This window comes from Amblyomma maculatum, chromosome 1 (assembly GCF_055883805.1).
Source record: "Amblyomma maculatum isolate TAMU_Amacu chromosome 1, ASM5588380v1, whole genome shotgun sequence".
Classification (NCBI taxonomy): Eukaryota; Metazoa; Arthropoda; class Arachnida; order Ixodida; family Ixodidae; genus Amblyomma; species Amblyomma maculatum.
In genome coordinates, this window is record NC_139344.1 from 125,777,426 (window position 1) to 125,804,816 (window position 27,391).

The 27,391-nt window shown below is 45.6% G+C and overlaps 1 protein-coding gene across 3 annotated transcripts in view; it reads left to right on the plus strand.

Moving 5' to 3' along the window:
* The first annotated feature begins 5,497 nt into the window (after positions 1–5,497).
* Positions 5,498–27,391, plus strand: part of LOC146203873 (alcohol dehydrogenase class-3-like) — a 74,003-nt gene continuing 52,109 nt past the window's right edge. Inside the window, exons 1-7 of one of the 3 annotated variants that reach the window (XM_084588946.1) lie at positions 5,498–5,726; positions 7,330–7,431; positions 12,540–12,681; positions 14,948–15,035; positions 15,339–15,471; positions 20,694–20,910; positions 23,870–24,000. In XM_084588946.1, the coding sequence (XP_084445072.1) occupies positions 5,688–5,726; positions 7,330–7,431; positions 12,540–12,681; positions 14,948–15,035; positions 15,339–15,471; positions 20,694–20,910; positions 23,870–24,000 (852 nt within the window). In that variant the 5' untranslated portion in view covers positions 5,498–5,687. The remainder of the gene's footprint in view (positions 5,727–7,329; positions 7,432–12,539; positions 12,682–14,947; positions 15,036–15,338; positions 15,472–20,693; positions 20,911–23,869; positions 24,001–27,391) is intronic. The other 2 variants (XM_084588945.1, XM_084588947.1) reach the window with 2 other exon arrangements.

Genomic DNA, 27,391 nt, shown 5'->3' on the forward strand with positions numbered 1-27,391 from the left:
TAACTAAATAGGTTAAACAACGTGATGGAACAGGAAAAGAGGACGACACAACTATCGCGGTTGTGCCGTCCTGTTCTCCTGTGTTCCCGTCATTAACCTATAATTAATCACCAACAAGCCCACTCTGCTGTCCCTTGTAGCAAATTCAATGGCAGCTGATAGGGCATTATGCTTCAGCATCTAGACTTTTTAACCTCAGCGCCGCTTTCATTTCAGAGGAAGCGAGTGCATTTCCACTCCTCGCTACTGCCTTTGTCTGAAGCGAGCTCAGCAGATAAAATTTGAGGGTCTCTTAGATGTCTCTTAAGCGGAAGACGGCGAAAGCCTACCCTTGTCCTATCATTTGCCTCTCATCGTTTGCCACAGTTCGTCATTTCAAGTCGTCGTTTGATATATTGGTCGTTTCCCAGTCATGATGAATCTGCCTGCGTAGTCATTGTAGCCCTTACCACTCATAACTAAGCATCAACTAAAAATCAGCAGTGGTCATTATATGATATCATTTCACATATTGGTCATTTCGTAGTCATTAGCAGTAATGATGAGTCATGCCTAGCTATTAGTCATTACCACACATTGCTAAGCACTTGTACTAATTTCTAATCAATTGCGGTCATTACATGTCATAGTTTGATATACTGGTCATTACAAATCATTTTAGTCAACATTAACCATTATTAGTCATTATCATTAGTCATTACCTCTATCAGTCTATTTATAACTTTTATTGATTACCTATCACCATCAATCATTTTCATTCTTAATCTCCGTCCTTGCACGTCCGCTTTTGCGACTGCACACACCAGTGCACAGATGCGACGCACAGATTTTCGCTCCATGAGCCTAGAACGGCTTTCGCCTTAAAAAACAAACGCATCGCGTCTCAACGTTAACGTGCTAGCACACGCGCACACAAAAACGTTTGCGTTTACCACGCAGACACGAGGCGAACGCGTCCAGAAAGGAAGCAAACCGCGCGCTCTGAGCCGGCAACCCCGGCGGCGACGTGTCCCCGAACAGTGGCGCCCTCAGCAGAAATAGCGGGAGCAACTGTAAACTCTCCAAGGACGCGCTTGCCCATTGACGGCGGCGCGACGCAGCAGGCCGCACTCAGTGCGCTTCCATCGAGCGGCCGTGGTACGGCCGTCCGTGAGAGCTTGTTGAGCCGGTGCCACCACCATGTTACGCTGCCCGTCCGCACTCGTCACCAGCGCTCGATCGTTTGACCGTGTTTGGTAATCTCTGTCGGGCGGTCGGCGTGAGGTTGACCACTTTACCTCTCGCGCAGCTTCGATAATCCTCGGCCCGTTTGAGTAGGGATCAAGAGCGCGATCCGAGATTTCCGGGAAAGCGCCCTCACCTGAAACACGTGACGTTCGAGCGTTTTCACTCCTTGAACGCGCACTGCCATTCCAGGCGCAGCTGGGCTCCAGACAATCCGATGGGGGCGGCGGGGGCCGGTACGGACGGGCAGCTGAAATTTCGGCTTGCACCCAACGCGCTTCCACGGCAAGCTCATTCAGGTTCCTGCAGCGACTTCCCCGCAGGTAAAGAGCAAAGGTGGGGTGGCTCTGTCGGATTATTCGTTCCACTTGCTCCGTGTTCGAAGCGTTGGGATCGGCGTAATCGTAAAGCTCCTGCATCGCCCTGACGTATTCGACGAGCGACTCGTCGGGAGCTTGGGTTCGGAGTTCCAATTCTCGCCGTATTCGCTGCTAGTAGTCGTGAGGAAGGAATTCCTCCCTAAACATACTGCGGAATTCAGCCATAGTGCTCGCTGTGTGACCTACCAAACGGTGCCACCGAGCGGCTTGGTCGACCAGTGCCACTGGCATGACTCTTCGCAGCATGTGAGTCTCGCTGCAGCCGTTGACTTGGCCGTACTGGTCTAACGCCAGGAGAAAGCTGTTGACGCTCATTTGATCGCCGTAGCCGCTATACGTTGGGATCGGTGTTCCGATCAGCGGGCTTGGTTGCAAGGACTGCAGCGCTTGCTGGAATGCGCTGGCGAGGTTTTCGGCGTATGCCGCTGCCTCGCTCTCGGGTGCCGCGAGGAGTGGCGAGATCGTCGGCGGGGTTGGCGCGGCCCCTGTGCTGCCGTTTGGTAGCTGCGATGGCGGACCTGGCGCTTCTCCCCAATCCGTTCGCGCATAGTTCAGGGGCGCGCAAACTCTTGAGGGTGGCATTTCACGGCGTCTGCCGAAATCTGCCTGCGGGCGTCGTGTTTCGCTGGCTGCTCCTGCAGCGGCGAATTGTCCCGTCTGTTGAACCGCGCTGGTGGCGAGCGAGCCGTGGGCCGGGCTTTCCCTGTACCCGGGGCTGAGCTCTGCGAGCCACATCAGATCAGGCAGATTACTCTGCTGGTCTGGCATTGTGTCCGACGGGAGCGAGTAGCTCAAGTGCTTCTGCACGAGAGAACCACGTTGGGGCGCCAGTTGTGGGGGTTCTTACTAAGCCGTCGAGCCTCTTCTGAGGTCTAGGCCGCAAACACAGAGCTCCCGCGATCACACACCACGGGCAGCCGTTCTCACGGCCGCAAAGTGGTAATGCGAAGTACGACACAACACAGAACAGGACTCTGCCTGGAACCAGATGTTTATTGGGTTTTCCCAAAAAGAACGCTGGTGAAGGTCTTGCTGGCGACCTTATCCTTTTGGATGGGGCCTGACACTTCGAAGGGCAAGATGGCGACAACAAAGAAGTATAGCGGGGTGGTATTTACCTTGCGTCCTTCCGTTGTCGCGGCTCGCTTTCGTCTCTCTCTCCGGCGGTAGCCGGTTTCCGCCTATCTTGCCCTTTGTCCTTTTTCGGCCAATGAGCGTCGCGTCTGCGACGTCTAGTGGTGCGCTCCTGCGCCCGGCGAGGGAAGAGGGAAATTTGGGTTACTCATCCTCGGAAGAGAAAGAATACTTTTGTCCCCTTCATCCTCCGCGGCGCGCGGCGTTTCGGAGGGATGTGCGGTTCTCCGCGATCGCTGCAGGCCGCAGGGCTTCTGCGGTATATCTGCCAGTCAGAACAGATATCAAAGACTTCATTCTCATAAAGAATTTCTCCGTAGTTTGAATGTTGCCGCATCACCTATCAAGCTGTGTACGATAAAAAAAAAAAAAATGCCAGCAGTGGACCGTGCCCGAATAGCTGAAAGGCATAGCTCGCTCGCATTTTTTCAAAGTTGTTGGGAGCTAAGTGAACAGTGGTGATACCTGGCATTGCCTTCAAAGTTACTGAATCACTGTCCAGTTTGAAGGCTTCTTTCACAAAGTCCAATGAAACTTGTCCCTCGGGAGTATTAAACGAGGTTGTCAGAAGTCGGTTGCGGACGTTTTTCACGAGGTGAGGAAAATCTGAAAAGAAGTAAAGAAAGCGGCTGCTGTCAACAGGGTGCACAATTTTGCAAACCACTTCCTTCGACGAAGCATGTATGTTGAATTTGCGCCACATCGCTCTGTTCCGCTGCATCACAGGTCAAGTAGTCGACATTTAGACCTGCCTTCTCTGCCAAAACTGTTGCCTCCAGCACGATTTTGGCTAAGGGGTCACCCATAACGTTCTCATGGCTTGCGAATGCTCAAAGCACCTGTGTACAGCTGCCCACAAGTGGCACAAACAAGACATCAAGCCCATGATTGCAGGGCAGTGATTCTTGGTCCTGAGGCGTGTACTGTGCCAAATCTACAAAGCCTTCAACTTTGCATTCGGTACTTACAGTCAGGTGCTCAGAGAGCTTCATTTCGTCAATGACGATACCTGCATGGCGATACATGTTGTCAAGTTGAGCTGTTTTTGATTTCAATGCGCTCAGCATCTTTTCATTGAAGCCATATCCAGTCCTGTAGCGAGCTGTGTATTTGCGTATCGTTGTTTCGCTTGGAAGTGCGAGGATGTTCTGCTTCATGTACTGGTATAACTTCGGGCTTCTTATTTTACGCAAAATACACTCGAGCATCCATTCATTGTCATATCGCATTCCACGTGAATTCTTCATTTTTGCTGCTTCGAAGCACTGCCTGACGGCAAGCTGCTGTTTTGGAGGTTGAGAGTTTATCTTTGCTGCTAATGCCTCTTCAGTACTTGCAGCTGATTCATTTTTCAGTTTTTGAATATCTTTTTGAAGGCTTCCTAGCCTCAACAAGAGCCTCTTGTTTTTGCGCACGCATACTTTCAGCTTTCGCCCGATACTTCCACGGCTGTTTGGGGATGCTCCCTTACGCTTCTTCAGCCGCGATTGCCGCGTTACAAGGGCCTTTCTTAAATACTTGCAGCTGATACAAGGCGTTCCCTCCTTCTGTGCGCTTCCTAGGCACTTAATGCTGAAGGCAGACCCGCACTTCAGCTGCATTTGGCCTTGCAGGTTGGTAGTAAGGTTGCTAACCAAAGAATCAGAATGAGCAGCTGCGCCTTTGCACAAATGCAGGGCACTAGCTTGATCCAGTACAGTTTCTGCACCACGCATCGTAACCACTGCCGTCTCTGCTACGAGCTTTCCTAGCACAAACGTTCTCGAGTAGAAAACACCATCGCTGTTTACAGTGAAAAACACGGCCTTTTCTGCTCTCACGTCACCTGTGCCAGCGTTCATTGCGCAAGATGTAAAACACACGCCCTCAGCATTACGCAGCTCATGATACGGCCAGTACATATCGGGCAGCGTTGTTTCTCTCAAAGAGGCAATTGTCACAACCGCGCTGTCGCTGATCACGGGCTCGTTCAAGACTTCGGGCACATCTGCACTCAGTCGTGACTTTTTCCTAGGCATGATATCTTCTGCAGGTTTCCTCTTCCTTACATTTCTTTTAGGAGGCAAGCGCTTGCTTAAATATGAAGCAACGTTGGGTAGAATTGTTATAACAGCGTCAGGTGTGAGCGCCGGGGTTCCGCGTGGAATTCGCACCTCCTTGCCGTCAATGTTATGAACATAGCCCCTGACAATGAAATGCTGCTCAAAATGCAACTCACAAACAGCGCAATCCGGTGTGAGTCTCCTGTCGCCTCTGCGAAGGTTACGTTCCCACACGCTTCTCTCCGGGTCAGCTGGCCGCCTGCTTGATTCGGGAGTACCCTGTGCTGCACCCAGGTGCGAAGCAGTGGTTTAGGCGTTGCTTCTGAGCCATTCGAGCTTTGTAGCGACCAACATTCACACAAAAAAAACGCGACACACAGCCCAGTATACACCCCAGCAAGCTCAACGGGCGTCCATTCCCACGTGCACAACCGGCAACAACATTCAAGATTGGCCGACAGCAGCGCCGCCGCTACGTAAGCGCCTCCACAGCCTCCATGCGTCGCCGCTTCCGCTCGTTGCACTGCTCCTCCTACTTCCAGTGCGAAAGTGGGTGGAATGTGATGACGGCCCGCTGCGGCCCGCAACACTGGGGTTGTTGACATCGCTTTCTCACGCAGTGCACAATTCCACATTTTTTCATTTTTATTCTTTCTTTGTGGCTTTTTTTTTTTTTTTTGTGCTAGATCTAGCTCGGACTGTGATCGCCCGTTTCAAAGGGAGCGGCCCCATCGCCGTCGCCACCGCCATCTGGCGCGCTCGCAGCTTGCAACTGCTACGGATACTCTTTTTTTCTGTGCCCAGGCCCTTGTTTGCACGTGTCTACAGTGTCTACAGTTCGGCTGTGTAGGATCATAGGCCAACGCTCAGGAAATTTAGCTACGTGTCGTCCGTGTAGGCTGCTATCATGTCGACAGGAGAACCAAGCGATGCCACCCAGGGCAAGGTCTGACGACTGCATTGAATCCTCGTTTCCCTCTAGTTGTCATTTTGGCGCTTTATTTTCTGATTTCGGACATGTCATCTGCTGCCGCTCTTGGATGAGAAGACGCTGGGCCACAAGTTGGCCCCGTATGGTGCTGCTTTCGCTATGTTTGGAAAGCAGAGAGGTTACGTTTTCGCTGATATTGTTTGGCCTCTGTAATAGAGACTCGTTTTACTGCTCTCAACTTTCTAGCTCAGTGTCAACGTGTTTCCGGTCTATCGTGAAAACGGTAAACTGTACCGCGTTCTTTATTCCGTGCACATTTGGCAGCTCTCATGCGGTTCAAATATATAAGCAGAAACTTAAAGGGGAAATGAGGGTCTCGTTATGATAAAATGGAAGGAGCCAAAAGCCTGCAGTCCAAGGTAAACGTAGGGGATTTTTTTTTTTTAATATCAACTACAAAAGGTAAAGTATACAAAAGGCATAAAAAAAAAATATCCCCTATATATATATATATATATATATATATATATATATATATATATATATATGATATATATATAAGTCCTGAAACCAAGACATTTTAAAAGCTGAAATGTTTTGCCTTTTTTTGTATTTTATTTATTTATTTCTTTGGCACAGGTGGCCGGAAATCATGCTGTCACTTAATGGACTCTCGCTCTATGTGCGGTACTAACATATCGTGATATGTGTTCAAACTGTCTGGATGGCCTGAAACATGCTGCCTGCAGAGAAGGAGAAGCTTAGAGCAGTTATAATTTCCCAAAGCATTTGGCTTGGCAGGTAAAAATGTCAAAACATGATGGCTAACGAGCTGAGGTGAGCAGTATGCGATGCATTAATGCACCCTTTCTATGCGAAACTACCTATTAGTGGTTCATTTAGGAACTACGAAAAAAGAAAAAGATGTTGCTGACCTCATGATGTAGAGTTGTTATAATTTTTCAAAGCTATTTTGCTTGCAGGTGAAAACGTGTAGTATGCCAACTAAAACAGTTAATGAGCTGAGAAGCTCAGAATAACTGACCAGTATATGGCACATTAGTGCATCCTTTCTGTGTGGGACTGCTGTTGTTCAAGAGAAGCTGGGACCTTGCAGTATTAGTGGTTTATTTAAAGACTGTACAAAAGGAGAAAAAGTTTTTGGCTGCAACAATTTCTTAGGTACCCGAGTTGAGGCTGGCAGGAATAAAAGGTTTGCTTTGGTTTAATATGCTTGAGCGCAGCAAAGCAATTCAGGCCAAGAGGGACGTTGTAGAGGAAGGTTCCAGAAACTTCGCTTGCCTACAGGTATTAAACGTCCACATACATCGCACTATAAACGGGTGCCTATCACCTCCGTATAAAGGTGGCCGCTGCTGCCGAGATCGAACCCGCATTCTTGCATTCAGTAGCTTAGCACCCTAACCATTGAGCCGCTGCGGCGGGTCCAAAATAAAAGATTTAGAAAAATGGCGAGGAGTACAGAGTAGAATGATTGCAAGAAAGAACAAGGGAGAGCTGCGCGCGCTGTTTACAACATAACTAGCAGTAAACTAGAAGCAGCCACATTTTCCACCGACTTGCCTGGTACCTGATATACTTAATCATCTTGTTTCAGCCCATTCAATGCAAGGCAGCTGTTGCATGGGAACCTTCAAAGCCTCTGCAGATTGAGACTGTCGTGGTTGCAGTGCCAAAGGAAGGAGAAGTCCGGATCAAGGTGCTGTTTGCTGTTGCCCATCACCACGTGTGACTGCAAAGAAATGTATGACTGGGAATGGTTAATAACCAAGTGGTTTATGGTGTATGGTTTGTGAGGATTTAACATGTCAAAGCAGCTCAGGCTACGAGGTACAGCGTAATGGAAGGCTCCAGATAATATTGGCCACAGGGGTGTTTCACACGCACTGACATCACACAGTACACAGACGGCAGCCATCGTGTGCAAGATCGATCGTGGGCAGCCTGGGTTTTTAGCAGAGTGCCCTAACCATATCCAGAGCTGTGGCCAGTTTCACCTCCAGAGAAAGATATGCATCACAGTGGTCTTGGCACTTGACTGCAGTGGCTGTGACGAATTTTTAAATGTGTTGTTGTAGCCCTTTCAGTGATGAGTGCCATTCTGAGAATTTTCGAAAAGGACTTAACCGGAGTTTGGCAGCACTATTAATACAATACACTTTGTGCTTGAATATTGTATGAAAATGAGCCCTAGTCTCTAGCATCCTTAGCCATAATCTGCTTCTGTTCCTACAATGACTGCAACACCTGCCACAAGCAAAAGCCTGTTTCACCCAGTGCCATGAGGTAGGGAACTCATGATTCTCTTTTTGGATGTGATTATTGCAGAAAATAATGCTGCAAACTGCTCATGATTGTGTAGAGTTCCTAGCTTCATAAGTTTCATTGCTCTTCTTTGGTGCATTGATATAGTGAACCAGAGCAAGGTATTCATTAGAATTGTGCAAGGACACGATCACAGGAAAGACGACTGATAGAAAGGCGCTTTTTCTATCCGTCTTCTTTCCGGCGATCGTGTCCTTGCGCCATTCCAATGGATTGCGTAAATTATCTAGCCCTACAGCAGGTACTTATACAAGGCAAGGTGACTGATATGTATGTTATAATTTTATTTATTTTATTTATCAAGTGCTCCAGGCTAAACTTCGGCCCAAGCAGGAGTGAGGCAGTCATTAGAAAACCTGAGTTACAGTGATAACACAGTCGATCCCAGGCATAACGAACCTAACTGTCATGGGGGTTGCATTCGTTTTACCTGAGGCTTGTAGTAACTTAACTTTCCCTATTACAATCAAAAACGCTAAGTCAGGTGAAAAAGGCAGTTATTATTTTTTCAGTTTTGCAATGGGGGCCAGGTTCATGCTTATGAGTGGTCATGTTGCTCGTGCCGAGGTACTTTTTTCCAACGATTAGCTTTATAGGTGGTATACAGTGGAGACCACTTGCAGTGTAACTGCTTATAGTGAAAGACTGCATATAATTGGGTTTTTACTGGCCTCCAGTCTGCCTCTCATGCGACTCTGTGTAAAGTCATACCACTTATTATGCTGTCAACCTAATTGAAATAACAATTATAGTGCAGTTTTGAATCTGCGCGCTGACAGCGTCACCGTGGAGCAGCAAGTGCATTTTCCTGTGCGGCACCGGGTTTCTCTGCGTGGCACAGCGCATCGCACCGCATGTTAGGGCGAGACATAAACGCAAGCTTCATGTGCACGCACGCAACAGCTACGCTTTTCCCTCTGTCGTTCTTTTGCATCCCCTTCTCCATGCATTTAGGCCGCATCACGTTTCTCCTACCATGGCCCCTCTAATGCTTTCTTTCACTCACACTTTGCTCTGTAAAGAAAGAGTAACTGGAAATGCTCATTGTGGTTATGCCTTTATTTCCTTTCCATTTAGCTCATTGCTATCAGTGCCCAAGCTCAAGTTTTGTCGCGTGACAGTGCCGCATTTCTCCCATGGCCGCAAACTGTGAAATGCCGAAACACCACTAGAGCAGATGCTTGGCTAGCTCCCTAGGCTTGCGCACCTAATGAGTTACATGAAGTGATATTTTTGCAATTTCCGAAGCGGTCCCGCCAAAGCAAAACAGTGGTATGAAGTACTGCTGTGTCGTGGACTGCCACAACGGTACATGAAACACTAAACAATGATTCCCTGTCAGCCTCTCCACAAGGTTTGTGTTCCAGCGAAAAGGTCTTGTTCCAAGATGTCTTGCATCCTTTCCGGAAACAAAAAGAGCCAAGCGATGTTTAGCATACCATGTGCAGTGTGACTGCAAAGGTTAGCATGCGAAAGCCTTCATGGATCTGGGCGTTTGCTGATAACAAGCATATACGCAGTTCCGCAGTGGCAGTCGGGATTGTTTCCGCAGTCACATTGTGTGTGGTATGCTATAACTAATCTAAGCATGCAGCAAACTTAGTGGGGTGCTTTTTGTTCAGTGATAAAGCATTTTTGAGAAGGAAGCTACTCTTCTGGTATTTATGTTGACTTGAAAAAAAAAAAATGGTTTGGTTATAGTGCAGTACCACTTATAACGCAAACTTCTGCAGCTCCCACGACCTGTACTATAAACGGTCTACACTGGATCACTAATTGCGAAATTGCCATATACAGAAACTGGTGATAGGTTGGTCTCCAGTCTTTGGCAAAGTTGTAGGGTACTATGACAAAGCTAGTGCAAAATAATGTGCACTCAGAACATATCAGTTAAGCTGGCTGTTGCGCTGCGCTTTCACTACGGAGTAGTTGGAGAACTGATTGGGCAAAGGATGCACGCTGTGTGACTCTGTTTTAGAAAATATAACATGTGACTTGTGGTCGCTGCATTGATTTGAGGGGAGGGGGTGGTTGTCAAGCAAGCCAAGAAACTCTCTTCACTCGCCACGTTGGCAGGAAGCGTGTGTCTCTCAATGTTGGGGCCAAGTTTACAGGGCCTGCTTATTTGCTGTAACAGTTATGCAGTCATGGTTATTTGTTGTATAATACACAATGGCATTGCCTTATTGCATATTTTAATGGTAGCACTACCCTCGTTTGTAATACGCGATTGCTTTAACTGTGGCCATTAATAGTTGGCTCGATTCTGAAAGCACACTTGAATTGCACAGGGTTAAAAGAGCAGCTGGAAAAGAGATTAAAACAATATGTAACAAATTGACACACTCGCATTCAAATAACCCTTAACTGCTAGAAGCACATTTCTGTACTCCAAGACATCAGCAAATCATCATTTCTGGTGGTGAATCAAGCCAATGGAAGTCATTATATATAACACAAACTGCGAGCCATTGTATTTGCTTTATACATTTCTTCTGACGTGTGTGTGTTGACAGGTTTGAAAAAACTGTGCTGAAGGGTGGAAGATGATTGCGCCTGTCTAGTGATTCAAATATATAAAATGATGTGTTTAATTGCCTCACACAAAGTACTAATAAGTAATATAGAACAATACTAGCAATCACCTTTTGTGTAGATTGGCAAAACAAAAGCAAGCTTCCAGTAACTGGGCACAATTCCATTTGAAAATGATAAAAGAAATATTATACAACCAAGAAGTGCAAAAGGCCTTCAGCATACCGACAAAGAAAAGCATTTGGTATATCGTCCGGTCTGGATAGTGGATTGATCTTGAGGTTGAGGAGTGTAGAAAACGCACCTTCATAAGTTATTAATTCAGGAGTAATATCTTGCTCTAATGCTGGTGCTGGGCTAGTTCGTGGCTCATTCTTTGAAATTAAGGATGCCATTTAAACAGAAAACTGCATTAAGTGAAAGGACAACAGGACAAAGATGTGTTCTCTTTTGTCATGTTGTCCTTTCTCCTGCTGGTCTCCTACGTTAGAGCATACCCCTTGCTTTCAAAGACTGGTTCTGTAGCACTGCTGTATAAATCAAGACAGTGATTGGAAAAATAGGCTGCAAGAAAAAATTGAATTCTGTTGCCTGTCTTGAACCTTTTTCTCGCTGATAGTATATGGTCAACTGCTTTAAGTTTATTAAAATTTAGATGGCGCCATAGTTTTGCATAATCAGCCCTGAAAAACTGCAATAAAGTGCCGGAGTGGTAAAACTGTCTGCTGATGTGAATTTTTTCAGTAAGGCTTTGCCATAGACATTGAAGTATGGGATTATTGCCATTGCACTTACAGTATCATTATTTTTTTTTTAGTACCTAATTATTTCACAGCTGATCTGTGGACTTTTGTGATGTGTATACTTGGATTTCATTGGGAGCAGAATCTTCAGTGCATAAGTGACAGATGGATTTAAACTTTTCCTTCAATTGATTAACCTTATTTCCAGAAAAATTATGAAATAGTGACTTAAGGAAATGACGCTTTGTCCCCTTTATTGTCTCTCTCATTTGGTAACTTGGGCCTTTAACCTTCCCTGACCTGATTTATGGTCAGTTAAACAGTCTTGAACTGTCGTATTCACATTTTAGGTTGATTGGCTATGAAGAACAAGGTCAAGAATGCATTCTCTGTACTCTGGTGGGAATGCAAACAGCTTGAGTTAAATCACAGGCTAGCATAATATCAAAAACTATATTGGCATAACGTCATATGCCATAACGTGTCACATTGTTATAGCATTGGTTATGCTTCTTACATTGATATTTAGAAGGCAAAGGTTATGTAGGACAGGGCCATGGGCTTGCTATGTGGTATGCAACGAGTGACACTGACAAATTTTTCACTGTCATACTGTTGTCATCATTCCAAATGTATGTGTCGTCAATATGCAATTCATTGTTTACCAATAAGTTCTATTCCTGGTTTTCCGTGATATGATGCGCACTGGTTCTGTGCTTATGTCACAGGTGGCCTCTGTTCGCAAATGTTGTGACAAATATGTACTGCTAGTCAGTGAGTGAATAAGGATTCTGATCACTGCTTTTATGACCAAGGATTGGCCTATGTTCTGGGCAGTCTGCTGTTTACTTAGGGTTTGTTCTTGTTTCCTAAATGTTGCAAGTTTTTATAAATCACTGAAATGCATAAAAGTACTCCAGATAGCTTCAGTGAATGTCACAATTTTACATTAATGGTACTGGAATTCTCATATAGAGCACTTCATCTTTAATGACTGTGGCATCTTATTATACATCACTGATTCTTTTTCATAGAAATGGTTCTAGATGTGAATGAACTTAGTTAGTGATAACTGTGTTTAAAAATTGTACTGGGGGAGGGGCATATACAAGTGGCTATTTTGTTGAGTAAAGGCCTTAGAAGCTGCCCAGTGCTTCCCTCTGCAGTAAGCTATGAAGTGTTAACAGCAGTCGTGGTTATTCAGGTTCTGCATACAGGTGTCTGCCACACTGATGCCTACACACTTGGAGGATTGGACCCTGAAGGCACGTTCCCTTGTATACTAGGCCACGAGGGTGGTGGCATTGTTGAAAGTGTTGGGCCTAATGTCAAGGGTTTCATGCCAGGTAAGTTGCATTTAGGGTAGTTCTGCATTTGGGTGCAATTTTAAGGCGAAAGCCTTTGTGCTCATACTTGCGTTGACCATCCGTCCGTTACATCCAAAGGCTGGAAGAAGGAAGAATAAGAATAGGAAGAAGAACATCATGGGAGGCGGTAGGTGGCAGCTGACATGGCTGAGCACTAACTGGACATAGGGCTTCCTGACTTTATGTTTGGCAGAAGCTGCCAACTCGGGTCTCTATGGGAGGGTGATATGAGAACCAGCCTGCCGAAACCCTTGCATTCGCGTTATCCCTAGGCCACGCAGGCATGTTCATACGGCTCTGTTAAAGCGGGGCTTTATATGTTGGCTGGTAGCTTACACTATCGCGTCATCACAAAGGTGGGAGTTAAAACAGAAAGAAGTGTCGTAGTGGAGGGCTTCGAACCACCGTGCGATAGAGGCTTTTGCCTCATCATAGTTTAGGGATCCAAAGTGCCCCCTAGAATTTCTTTTCATTGTGAGGCAGCGACGCCTGAAAACAGTAGCAGTTTATATTAACTTATTTAGGCAGTTTTCTGCAGCCAGTGTTGTGACATTTTCGTGGTCTATTGTCGTGTTGAAGTTTTATTATGTTTGAACAGTGGGGGAAAAAAGTTTTATCAGTACACTGGCATTGTAGTCCTGAAATGTTGCTGATATGACAAGGAAGAACATGAAATTTCTGAAAAGGTTTGGTCTGTAGAAGTAACGGGCAAGCGCTGCCATGCAAGCAGCTATGGTAAGGTAGCTTACTGCAGAAAGTAGTGCTATTCCTTATGTGCTTCCATCCACATCATCTCGGGGTATCATGTTAAGTGGGGACTTAAAGGAGTTCTAGAATATGAACAGACCAAGCAAACTTAAAGCATGTGAGCATAGGAGAGCATGAATCAAATCATGGGCATAGTTCCAATGCTGACAGCCCTGCTACCTGTGGACCTTTGTGTGCATGTATGTACATGTGTGCATATGATGGAAGAGGAAGACTGAAAGAAGAAAGGAAAGGTTTATCACTATGAAATGCATCAAATTGACATTGTTTCCCTGTGATATTTTGGGACAGGTTTACTTGTTGCAGTTCAAGCAAATGAAGTTTGCTTGGAAAAATTTGATTTTCACAAATAACAAAATTGAGGGAAAGTGGCACTGATATAGTATTTGTTCAAGAATCTCTCAGTTTATTTGTGTGTGTACTGTTGCAGCTGCTGGCAAAGTAAAATGCTAATTTAATTCTCGTTAATCCAAAAATTACGAATTCAAACTATGAGCACAGTCTCACCGGACGCTCGTTAATTTGAACAATGTGCTTGGATTCTCGGTAATTCAAACAATGTGTGACCTCGCTCCGGTCAAATCAGACGGGATCGTGTCGAGGTTCGACATGTGTAGCCCATAATCACTGAAATAGACCTTCCTGAACCATGACAAAGTGATGCTCACGCTCTTCATGCATGTTACGGTAGCAGTGATGATAATTGGAAGGTTTAGGTTTCTGAAATGTAGCTTAATTGCACAGGTTTGACTTTCTTTGACTTCGCATCAACTCAGGGCAGCGATCGGGCACGCGTGTAGGCCAGTCGCACTGTCTCAGATGCTCCTTGGCATGCCGCAGTTTTTATCTTAAGATGACATCACGCTGTTCTAATGCCTACATATATATCCCTCGCGTGCATCTATATGCTGCTTTCAGTGTGCTGAAACTGCGCTGGTCACAGGCAATTTCATCATACTGCAGGCTTCACCGCAATGCTTTGCTGCGTGAACTGTGTGGTGAAGCATCCTGAAAACGTGATGGGGCTGTTTTGTGAAAGGGCACCACTGCAGCTGCGTCGCACTGCGAAAAGACTATGGGAGACCACAATTCTGGAGCACACCTTCAATGTTCCAGACAGTTTACATGAAGTAAAGCACTTGAAGAAATAGGGAAAAACAGTCGTTCTCATTTCGGTTACTTCTCAAATGCAGACAACCATCATACAGATCTTCATTAGATGAAATTGCTGTGGTGCAAACAACTTTCCACAGTTTTTTCATGCCCATTTGATAATTCAACCTTTCAGTTGGAACATTTTTTTCTGGTCTCTTGAAGGCTGAATTGACAAGAATTTACTGTAGTTATGTAATCTTTTTAGCTTGCAATACTGCTGGTGTGAGTAAACTCATTATTTTATTTGCATTTCTTTTCAATTGTTTAATTATTCTCTGTGGTTAAGCATTAACTTTCCGAATTCCTTTCCTATGTCTTTCAGGCGACCATGTGATTCCACTGTATATTCCCCAGTGCAAGGAATGCAAATTTTGCAAACACCCCAACACTAATCTCTGCTCCAAAATAAGGTGTGTTTGATTTTGTTGCATGAACACTTACCTTGTTTGCAAGTAATTTGCAGTTGTTGCTGAGCCCATTTTAAAGTTTTTCAGGTGCAGCATCTTGTTAGCTGATGCTGAAATCAGAACGATCCCTTTGCAATTTCGCTCTCACTGCATGACCATAAAAGTTTGCTTGAACGTTGATACTTCACTCACAAATGAGGCCATAGCTGACCTGAAGAGTTCAAATAACCTTTATTTTCTGGGCCTGGAAACTGTTATCTGAACGACTTCTTTTTTTTTTCTTTCATCCACGTCTTCTTTCCCCAGGGCAACTCAGGGCCGTGGTTTGATGCCTGATGGCACAACACGCTTCACGTGCCAGGGAAAGAGCATCTATCACTTTATGGGCACCAGCACCTTTTCTGAATACACTGTGGTTGCTGAAATCTCTCTCTGCAAGGTGGGTCGGTTTGCATGTATACTCCTATTGTGCACATCTGTAAAAGCCTCGCTGCTCAGTAACCCACCACCTAGAAAAAAATTGCACGCTGGAACAACATTGCTGTTGCTTGTTCAAGTGGATTTTATTTCACAGTGGCGGGCAGCTGTGTCAGTTGTGCAGTTTTGATTCAAATTCAGTTTTCTACTCCATGATTTGCCAAAAGCATTAAATTTGTCGAAATTGCGCCAAGGTGCAGCATAGGTCCAGCGAGCCTGATAAAATTTTCTTGCACTGCATGCGGTATACAGTTGATCCCTGATATATCACACTCAGAATAGTTTGAAGATATTGATAATGCGATATGTAAAATATGTGACCTAGAAGTAAAAGTGCCGTGTACCAATGGTGGGGACGTGCATTGTGAAGCGACATGCCTCCTGCTTGTGTGCTGGCAGCAGGCCTCTGGCTATGGGCCGCTAGGCTTAGTCTACATAGCAGCGAGGCCACCATGGGCCGTGCTTTCTAACTACCCACTGTCTAGCTTTAAATGACTGATTGTGTTATGAACATAGTTAGAGACGGTGATTTTTCACAAAGATTAAGATATACTTGAGTTTTGCAGCACCTTGGTAACAAGGCGAGTGAACGAAGGCTATGTGACAGCCGTGTGGTAGCATTCGGTCAGCTAGGTTGGCTTCACCACATGGTCAGCGCTGTACCGAACGCTGGCTTGCCTGCAGCCGTGTCACAGGGAAAATGGTGCATCCAGACCGAAGGCCGCCGCCAATCATATGCGGCGTTCTTTGTGTCGCATAGTTTTATGGCATCTTCACATGGCTAGTGTGACCAGCAGATACCAAGGTCATGTCTGACTTGCTCCATGTGCAAAAAAAGGGGTGTGGGGTTAGGAGAATTGCCACTTGCAGGAGTGCAGCGAATCATGCAATAAATGTCGGGTGTTTTATTTGTTTCAGATTGGTAAACACATCCATTGAATGTTGAAGGTTAACATCACTAGTGCTGTTATTAATAGGTTATTGACCTATATGTGCAAACGAAATAGTCTCCATGTTCTTTGAATTGAGCGATAGTTCTTGTAACTGCAACAGTATAACAGATCTGTATAATTAAGCATGTTGTCAACGTAATCTCTCTTCCTCTGGGATACATTTATAATCTTTGCATTCAGCACTCTACTTTCCCTGCAGATATGCAGGTAGCAAAGGTCTCTTATAAAAAGTGCTGTAAAAATCATGCAAACGAACGCAGTTAAACCTCAGTGTAACAAAGTAATTTGGTTTTCACAACTTATGCATCCATTGTAAACATGTATAATGAAATAAATTTTGCCGCACTTTCAATGTACAGTAAACCCTCGTTAACTCAAATTTGTAAAATCCGGGAAAAATTTCGAGATAAGTGGAGTTTCGAGTTAAACAAAATGCCAAGAATTTCTGTTGACAGTCCCCGGCGATCAGCCGCGCGATGCCGCCGCCAATGCCTGTCGTTGCTGCTGGTGCACACCGCACAGAGCGACGAAACTGCGACAGAGGCATGTTTTCAGCGTTGCTTTGTTACCGCCGCCTCGTCGTTCGGTCAGAGGGAATACAATTATGCTATATCCCATTTCTAACACTAAACAACATGACAAACGGTAAAAAATTTATTAATTTTTTTGTAACGCATTGCGTGTAAAAAAAAAAAAGGGGTCACAACTCAGCGGTGCGCTACTACACTGCGATGCAAGCAGCGACTTCCTCTTGCTCCTTTCAAAAATTAACAATATCTAGCCACACTAGCCCTTTCATTTTCCTTTACTATCCTACCGAGCTTTTACTGAATTGTCTCGATGCGCTCATATATGCACGGATGCACGGATGAGACGAAGTGAGCGTCTGCAGGGTCTTCGATGAAACCGGATTAGGAAAACGAACTTCGCTCGGGTGCAAAAAAAAAAAAAAAAGCAGGACGGAAATTGAGTAGCCCAAAGCCTTCTGCGATTGGCTGCCTAGCGAGCTGCTTCTGGGTGATATGCGAAATTTTCTACAAACATAGAAGCTGAGCGTGACAGCGACGAGCGAAAAATGCTTTGGCGGCCCTCGGCCTGTCACGTCCGTCGACACTCCACTGCACAAAGGGAGCTTTTGTAATAAACTGAAAAGAATTCTCAGGAAAAACTCAACTTTATAATTTTTGAAGGAAGAACTGGGTAATGCCTGCCCGCTTCACGTTGGCATTCGGCCCAACAAAAGCGTCCTCGAGCTGCTAAATGCGTCGCATAAGCCGTTGGTCGCCGCCGCTGCATTCAACTTTGTTGCGGACACCACATGCAAAACAAAAATCAGTCAACGCTGCGTGATGAAACAAAACCACAAAATCACTCAATCACTCTTGCCGGTATGCACGTGCGGAGGGCAGCTGACCAAACCACGCCCAATAAGACTCATCAGCCCCCGCGTGCGATCGGCGCTCACGTGACTGCTCCCAAGGTGAAAACTGGCTGTGTCCGCTCTTCGAACGTGACTGCGTTCGGCACATAGTATAAGAACAAAGCGCTCGCTGGGTGCCCCAATCACCTTTCAGTAATGACTTTTGCATTCGGTCTTTCCAGTCAAAATTTCGAGATATCCGCATTACGCCCGAAAAATGCTTAGAGATAAACGGGAGCTAATACATAGCACCTATGGGCGATGAAAACGCGGTGTGGAAAATTTTCAACTTAACCGATTTTTCGAGATATGTGAGTTCGTGTTAACGAAGGTTTACTGTAGCGAAATTTGGTTGAAATTTGGTTGCTGGCTGGAGCCGAACCTGAGGAAAAATTATACCACAAGCTCAGACGGTTGGTCTGGGTGTGTACCAAAGCGTGCACCTGAGTGCGCATGTGAAGGTGGGCGCTGCCCGATGGCAGGTAAGAGCACATGGCCTATGTAAAAGTGGTTGGTAGTGGAGCGCGCCATCTGCTGCGCCGTCTGGTGTAGTAGTGATCAGAGACTCGCAGCTCTAAAAAGCAATGATGATGGTGAAACGAAAACTATATGGGCGCGTCGTCCCCATCACCCGCAGAAGGCCCATTTCAACCGCACTTAAAGGCTTTCCCCTTGAATGGTGTGGGAAATGTTCTGGAGGGTTCTCCGCATTCTAGAAGACAAATTTCAATGTTGCAAAATTTCAATTTTACAAAGGAAACTGCAGATTTTACCGAATTCGTTATATTTAGGTTCAACTTGCGCTCATTTAAACTTGTGTTTAACACATGCTACCTTCTCTTCCATCATTCTTAGCTAGTGAGTTGCTTGTTGGAGCAGTGTAAGCTAGGTGCACTGCTACTTATTGCAAAGTAATCCTGAAACAGTTCTGGGACTTTGTTCACTTCTGTCACCACTCATGGCCTTGTAATGCTTTAGGAATTTTCCACTAATTCTGGGCAGACTTGTCATCCTTCACATCACTTTGCGATGTTGTAATGTGTAGTTTTAATAGTGAAGGATGATGTTTAACTGGAATGTTGAAAACATGCTTTGAAGTCTATACAGCAAAAAAAGGCAAGTTCATCATGAAACCTTATGTGAGCGAGCTCAGTTGGATTACCCCTGATTACTACTTCGATACTTTTACTATAAGCTCTCAGACTTCACACTTTTGACGGAATTTTGCTGCTGGGTGAAGGTGGGCAAACGTTAGTGGGAGTGAGTTGACATTGGACGGGTGAGCAGCCTCCTAGATTGGGGATAGGGGGGTGGCTGTTGGTAGAGTCTTTTTGAGCGTAGCTGGCTTTCCCACCATGTTTTTGAATTTGATTTTGGCTTCACTTCTTTTGGTCTGCTGTTGCAGTGGGCTTCTTCTCATGGGCGAAGGTAGATGGGTTGGTGTGGCATATACATTCCTGCATGGCGCATGTGAGTAGGGATGGTGTGGGGTAGCGTATCGAAGGGTGGTGGTGAATGCATGGGCCGCTCCCTTGCTAGAGAGTGCACATGGAAGGTGGCTGGTGGGCCTGGCTTTTGAAGGATGGCAACTTGCAGATGCTTCACATGAATGGCGCTAGCATTTTCACCAAAGGTTATTGGCACTGCGGTCATAGTCAAATGCAGCTGATCATGGATATAAATCCATGATCAGCTGGACAACATAATGGACAATAAGTCCATTATGTGACCCTTTTTCCAAGCCTTTCACCCCAGAAGAGCCGAGCACCAGGCCGGAGGAAAGCTTGTACCCATTGAAAAACCGGTGGGTAACCGGCGGCACCAGGGATCGAACCCGGTACCTCCCGAATGCGAGGCGGATGCTCTACCACAAGGCCATCGCATCGGACAACAATAAGTCCGCCTTGCGCGGCAACAGCCCATTATGTGGCCCTTTTTTTTTCCTTGAACCAACATGTTTGGTTCATGGCCCCTTTTCCCAAGCATTTCACCCCAGAAGAGCCGAGCATCAGGCCGGGGGAAATCTTGTACCCATTGGAAACCGGTGGGTACCCGGCGGTACTGGGTATCGAACTCCGTACCTCCCGAATGCGAGGCGGATGCTCTACCACAAGGTCAATTATTGCTTCGAAATGTCATTCACCTTGAAAGTAAGACGCTGACTACTGTATTGGAGTACCCGGGTTCGATCCCGACCTCAGCGGCTGCGTTTCGATGGAGGCGAAATGAAGAGGCGTCTGTGTGCTGTGCGATGTCAGCGCACGTTAAAGACCCCAGGTAGTCGAAATTAATCCGTGGCCCTCCACTACAGCTCCTCTTTCTCTCTTTCCACTTTCACTCCCACCTTCCTCCCTTCCCGTACGGCACGGTTCAGGTGTCCACAGAAACAATTGTGACAGATACTGCGCCTTTCCCTTCCTGTGAACAAATTATTATTATTATTATTATTATTATTATTATTATTATTATTATTATTATTATTATTATTATTATTGAAAATTGCATGCAAAAGTAAAGCAGTGTTTGTGTTCATCAAATTCCAATTCAGGAGAGCATTCGATATATTAAACTGTGCACTGTGCCGCTGCCAGTGACGCTTCTCTTAGTAGTCTTACGAACACTTCTCTCTACTGCCTGCCCTCTTGAGGAGAGAAGCAACATAGAAAAAAAAAACTGCTAAATATTTTGTGTGTCCCCCTGCAGATTTTGAGCTATTACTTCTGATGGCATCCTGCTGCACTCCATGTTATAGAGGGGTATACATAGACCAAGCTTACTTGTTTTTTTTCTTCTGCTTTTCATTGCATGCAGGTTGATCCTGCCGCACCTCTGGACAAAGTATGCTTGCTGGGATGTGCTGTGTCAACAGGATATGGTGCTGCACTCAATGTTGCTCGCATCACAAAAGACAGCACAATAGCCATCTGGGGATTGGGTGCAGTTGGCCTGGCAGTTGCCATGGGTGCCAAGGAATGTGGTGCTCAGACCATTATTGGGATAGACATCAATGAAGACAAGTTTCCTAAAGGTGCACTTCCTACAGAGCTGCCAGATAAATTTTTGGTGCCAAAATTTTGTCTTGGCAAACAGTTTTCGTCTACTGAAAAAAGTATTAAGGGGACGCTTAAGCGCTAACTGCATGAGGCGACAACTTGCGGCTGTCGTGGGTGGGCTGAGGGCTGCCAAAGCATTGCCGCTCGTCATTTCGCTTAGGTTCTGAGTTTTTAGAAAACTTCGCTTGTCTCCTGGAAGCAGTTCCTAAGGCAACCAATCGCAGAAGGCTTTGGGGTACAAAACTTCCATTTTGGCTTTTTTCGTGAGTGAAGCTTGTTTTCCTAGTCTGGTTTAAGGGAAGAACAAAAGAACGTGCAGATGCTCACTATGTCTGATCCATGCATATACAGTCAAATGTCGGTATAACGAATCACGCGGGACTGCAAAAAAATTGTTTGTTATTTTGAAAGATTGTTGTAATAAAAATGCTGCGGTTGTAAGCCAGTGGTCAAAACGCTGTATGAAAATAAGGTACCTTGGCAGTAGGCACGTGTGTAGACAAGCAAAATTTTAAATGAGGACGTTGCACTAACTTCAAAGCTAGTTAATTTAAAGAAAATAGTTATTTTCTTCTGCTGTGTGCAGCACACACAACTGCACGCTGCATTACACCACTACAACACGTACACCTTCCTCTACGCAACACCCCATCGGGTATGTGATTGCACCGAGCGATGAAAGTAGACTTTGTTCATGCACAAAAACATCAGTTTGATAACCTTGTCTCGGTCTTTCAAAATTATCACGGCGGTCGATGGGACAATGCTAGCTGTCTGCAGAGTATAGGTTGGCAAAATCGCGTGTGCTCACTCAGGCTCACTCAGAAAAATTTGGTCTATCTGCGGGCTCACTCGGACTCATGGCCCGGACTCACTCACACTCATGAACTCAAACTCGCGCATGATGACGATTTACTCGGCTCACTCAGCCTCATAACTAATCTGAGCTTCTCACTCATCTCGATTCAATTATTTTTGACTCGCAACTCATCTGCACTCACTCACTTCGACTCACGACTTATCTGAACTCAGACTCATCATGGACTCACTCATTTCAACTCATGACTCGTCTGAACTCACTCATATCGACACATTTTTGACTCACGACTCATCTGCGCTCACTCACTTCGACTCACGACTCATCTGAACTGAGATTCATCTGAACTCAGGCTCATCTGGGCTCACTCATTTCGACTCTTCGGAACTCACTCGTGATAGACTCACTCATTTCCACTCTCGACAAGAAACGAGTGACGGTCCTAAAGTTTGTATAGGTAGGCGGAAGGCAGTACAGAGAAAAGCGCGAGAAATAGAAAAAAATGTTTAACATTACATGATTAGACTGTTTTCTTCAGTAATGAATGAGTTGAAAGGTTACAGGAAAAGGAAGAAATATGGTAGGGATTATCTCTTAAGCTGATTATAGTACGAAAGCTTGGTCTTTTTTAGCTATAGCACGGCCCAAATTTTTTATGTGGCTATGGCCGATTTGGTGGTTGCTGTTTTGTCGGGCACAGTCAATGGTTGGATACCAATTATAAAGGTGAAACTTCGGAGGCGGCCTGGGCCAATTTCTGGAAATGGTCATGCCCAACTTTATAGGTAACCATAGTGTCGAAGATAGTCAATGCAATTAGGAACTGATCGCTTTTGATGTAAATTGACCAAAATCAAATTTTGAGAGTTGATAAATCGTGTGTTACCCAAACCAAAATTTGGAGACCATCGTGTTCGCCGTAATCGAATTATGTTGAACGTTGATTTTGGTCCGAAATCGGCTCAGGTCAATCTACTGAGGTGAGGGGACCAAATTTGAGAGTGGGCCTGGTCAAATTTGGAGGTCACCATCTTGTTCGCCATGGTCATAATAAATTGGACAGATCAAATTTCGGTGGTGGGTTGACAAAATATAAGGCGGCCCTGGAGGTCACCATCGTGGTTGCCGTAGGTGGATTATGTTGGACAGGTTCTGGACCAAATCGACTGAAGCAAAATTTCAGCTATACTGGAATGTGTTTAAATTACTCACGTATGTAGCCACATATTTGTGACCTCCTCAAACAGACTACCCAATTAGAGCAATGACACACAAAAAGAAATATCAGACAAGATTCTTGGTCTGTGGTGGTAAGTCTGTGATTTCTTTCGCAATAAGAAAGAACATTAAAAATGTGGTTACACAATGGTCTCTTCGAACTTAGCCTGATATTATTAGCTATGCACGGCTAGCCTGGCTCGTTCGCATCACTGTGCACCAATGAGCAGCTAACCCATGAAATCATTTGCGAGATATTCCGAAGTAAATAAACAGCAAAGGAAGAACTATACTATAGCCACCGCAATACAACACGTCAATGAGAACAAATGTTCGATTAACCTGCATTAATCGCCACAGTCAAAATAATTGCGTAACAAAAAACAGCGAAAGGGCTCTACATCATCAGCTCACCAAGAAGCTTATTCATTATTAAAATTACACAGGAAATTAGCGACTTGTGCCCATTACTCACTCGATCACTTCAGATAATGATTCTTCAACCTCTGAGCAAGAATTCATTTGATTTCATAGGAACTTTCTATGTCGGACTCTGCAAGACTCGGGTCATAATCTGAATGCGAGTCCGGACTCACTCATAACTCAGATCCTGATATAAATGTGAGTCCGGACTCATGTCTCAGATGAAAAAGGAAATGGGACTGTGAGGAAGGTGGCCTTGAAGAAACTAACATGTTATTAATTGCCAGTATGTTTGAGTTAGGCTTCCTGATCCTGGGTATATGAAGTTTTGTACAACATGCAAGTCAAAATGTTTTCATTAAACTTTGTATTTATAATTGCTTCAGTGCTTTTGTGTCCTAGCCTGAAATTAGCCCACAAGCTGTACCTTTAAAGTGAAGCATGAATGTAATGTGTGGTATTCCTTTTTGTTACAGCTAAGGAGTTTGGTTGTACGGAGCTCATCAACCCAAGGAAACTGACTGTGCCAATTACCCAGTACCTAATTGAAAAAACAGATGGTGGCCTGGACTTTACCTTTGAGTGCATTGGCAACGTCGAGACCATGGTGAGAGCATGGCATAGCTGGCTTGTTTTTGAATACTGCCACATAAAACAGCATCGGTCTTTTTGTTTTTTTTTTGTTTTGTGTTATTAATGTTTTTGCTTTCTGGTATTATGGGCAGCTATAAAAATAGTACAGTAAAAGCTCGTGAATTCCAACTTCACGAGGCCGGGGAAAAGTTTGAATTGTCCAATGTTCGAATTATTTAATAGCCTCGAAAAAACTGACAATAACCACTTGCATTATGGTTGCATTACGGTAAATGTATCATATTTAGTCTTGTAATGAACCCACTCGCATCATGAACCCATCCAGCCCTGATTTGGACTAAAAATTTGAGAGAGAAAAAAAAAAAGGGCGTCAGTAGTAAGCGCGTCCTCCCGTTTCGAGCCGTCACAGTCCACAACATTTCTTGGCATTGTGCCAAGATGCTGCACAATAATAATGCCAATAATGCGTGTTTACCTTTTGACATTAGCTTCAGCAGGGGGGAGGGGAAGCGAACTTGGCAATGTGCCAGTGCTTGTCCGGTTGTGCAAGCCTCTTTTCATTAAGTTCACTTTATCATGGTATGAGCGACTGGGGCAGGCGCCGTCTACTGCCACTGAAATCATTGGAACGCACGATAGCAGCTAACGCCTTTTGAAGCGAACGATGCGAAAAGCCGGCGTCATGATTGTGGCTGACTGCGTGCTTCCATTGACGACTGATGGGTGGAAGGTTGGATGGCTGTCGAAAAAAGAAAGAAAAAATAACCCGTAGTGCCCGTCCCAGATCATAGCCTTTCATGGGCGTTGGCTGGGACCGCGCCAACAGTACTTATTCTTATTTCTAAATTAACAGGGCTGGAATTGAGTATTCAGTTGCGAGCTTCGGAGATTGCGCGGAAGAGAGCAGACAGCCACAGCCGCCGTCCCCTCCCTCCAACGCCGCCGGCCACCGCGCCGGTCATGGCGCCATTTAGATTTTACCCACTCTTTCATGATTTTACCTGGTTCCATCTTTTGTCCCCGTTTCGGACGTGCGTAGCCTCTAATTATGTCTCCCTATTGCATAGGTGTTTATTTTTTTTTTGCCACGGGATTTGTGCCAAGCCGCCCAGACGCGGCATCGCATAGTACGAATTATCCGTAGCGGAACTGAATCGCGTTTGAATTAACAGGCTTTTTTGTATACAGATCTCTGTGGAGCTTAACCGGACCAAGTAGTGTAGTTCGAATTATCCGAAAATTCGAATTGTCGAGGTTCGAATTAACAAGCTTTCACTGTAATCATTTGATGTTTGCAGTAAAACATCATTAATTTGACTTTCATTAATTTGCAAAATCACATAATTTGGGTCGCCAGGCTCCCGCAAAACACTCGTGTAGGTCTATGGCATCGCCTGCGGTGGTGTACAGGTAGAGCATCCGCCTCTCATACAAGACCGTGGTTTGAATCCCGGTGCTGCGTAACTCTTCACCGGATTAAAGAAAAAAAAATCCGCATGTCAATGGAAATGCATAAACAGGTTACAAGTGCGGCCTGATGCCGGTGAACCACCTCCAGTAACGCACTCCCTCATCAGAGCAGGAGTTGGCCACCCTGGTCCAGTAATTGGCCACAACCTCCCATGATTGTTTCTAGAAAACCTCTGCTCTCAGTCGCGGAGCAACTGACCATGGGCGGCAGTCAGACCTGTGACGCAGCGGGGGATTGCTAAGAATTTCTGGCTTCGCTGGAGAGGTCGCTATTGGAAACTGACCTTGGCAACGTTTAATGCTAGAACCCTAGCTAGTAAGGCTAGTATAGCAGTGCTGTGAGAGGAACTAGAGGGTATGAAATGGGATATCATAGAGCTTAGGGAGGTTAGGAAACTGAATGAGGCATACAGTAGAATCTCGTTGATACGATTCCCACGGGCTCCGACAATAAAAGCGTATTATCCGAAAATCGTATTATCCAAAACGGACTCCAAAAGATCGCGAATAATACATACTTGGCACAGAACTTGCTTTTATTAAAGCACGTTAAAATAATCCGTCACTTTGCGTTGCACTTTTTGCTTTTCGAGGTCCTGAAGAAAGCTTTTTTGGAACTCGTAGAAACGAGTAGCAGTTTCCTCACTCAGCTCCGCAGACGCGACAAAGCCACGAAGCCCGTCCAAAGCTTGGAGTGCACCGTCAGTATTTAATGGCCGACGATCACCGCTGCAATCTCCGGCGTCTTGGTTGTCATCGTCGTCGCTCTCCTCTTCAGCGGTAACATCTGCAATGATGTCTTGGACGGTGCGCAATTCGCATGTCGCCAGTTGGTCGTCCGCCGATACAAACTCTTCCGGAGACACGCCAGCATCGAGGTCACCCCAGTCCGGGATGTCAATCTCTGCGCTGTCAGCTCCATGTTCCTCCGTATCGCCAGATGCACAAAAAAAGCCACACTTCTTGAAGCAGTTGGCGATGGTGTCGGGTTTGACGCGATCCCATGACATCGCTATAAAATGAATGGCATCAAGATCCACCTTCAAGCTGGCATCTTTCCGGTCAATCTTGGCCAAAAAGCGTCTGACCAACAAGCTCCTAAAGTGAAATTTCACGTTTCTAATGATTCCTGCATCTAGGGGCTGCAAGTGGCTGGTGCAGTTGGGCGGCAGGAAAATTACTCTGACGTTTTGCAACCACAAAGTATCGACAGGGTGCGCGGCACAATTGTCGAGAAATAGAAGAATTCTACGGTTCTCGGCACGCATCCGGGCATCCAGATGGGTGAGGAACTCTGTGAAAAGAGCTCCGGTCATCCATGCCTTCCTATTCGCTTTGTAAACGACAGGAAGGCGTGGGTTACGCGAGAAGCAGCGTGGCTTCCAGAACTTGCCAATGACGGTAGGCTTGAGCTTCTCGGTTCCATCAGCATTGCTGCACAACAATACGGTGACTCTTTCTTTGCTTTTTTTTCCACCTTGACACGTCTCACCTTTCATACTGAGACTCTTCTCGGGCTGGAGGTTGATAAACAACCCAGCTTCATCTGCGTTGAACACGTCCCTTGGCTGGTATTGAGCAATCACCGCCGGCAGAGTCGAAAGCCAGTTGGAGACCTGATCTTGGTCGGCAGACTTCCCTTCGCCGGAAACGGTTTTATACGACAGGCCATGTCGTGTTTTAAAACGATAGAGCCACCCGCCCGAAGCTTTAAAATCTTCAATGCCCAACGAGAGTGCAATCTCATCAGCTTTCTCGCGAACAACTGTCCCGTCCACGTTCACGCCCGCCGCCTTTACTTCCCTGAACCACGCCAGTAGAACCTCTTCCATCTTGCCATGCTGGGCGCCCCTTGTTTGCTTCACGCCGGCGCCGAAGACTTGAATGTTTTTCCGAATTTCTTCTCGCTTGCCGACGATCGTGTTCAGCGTGGA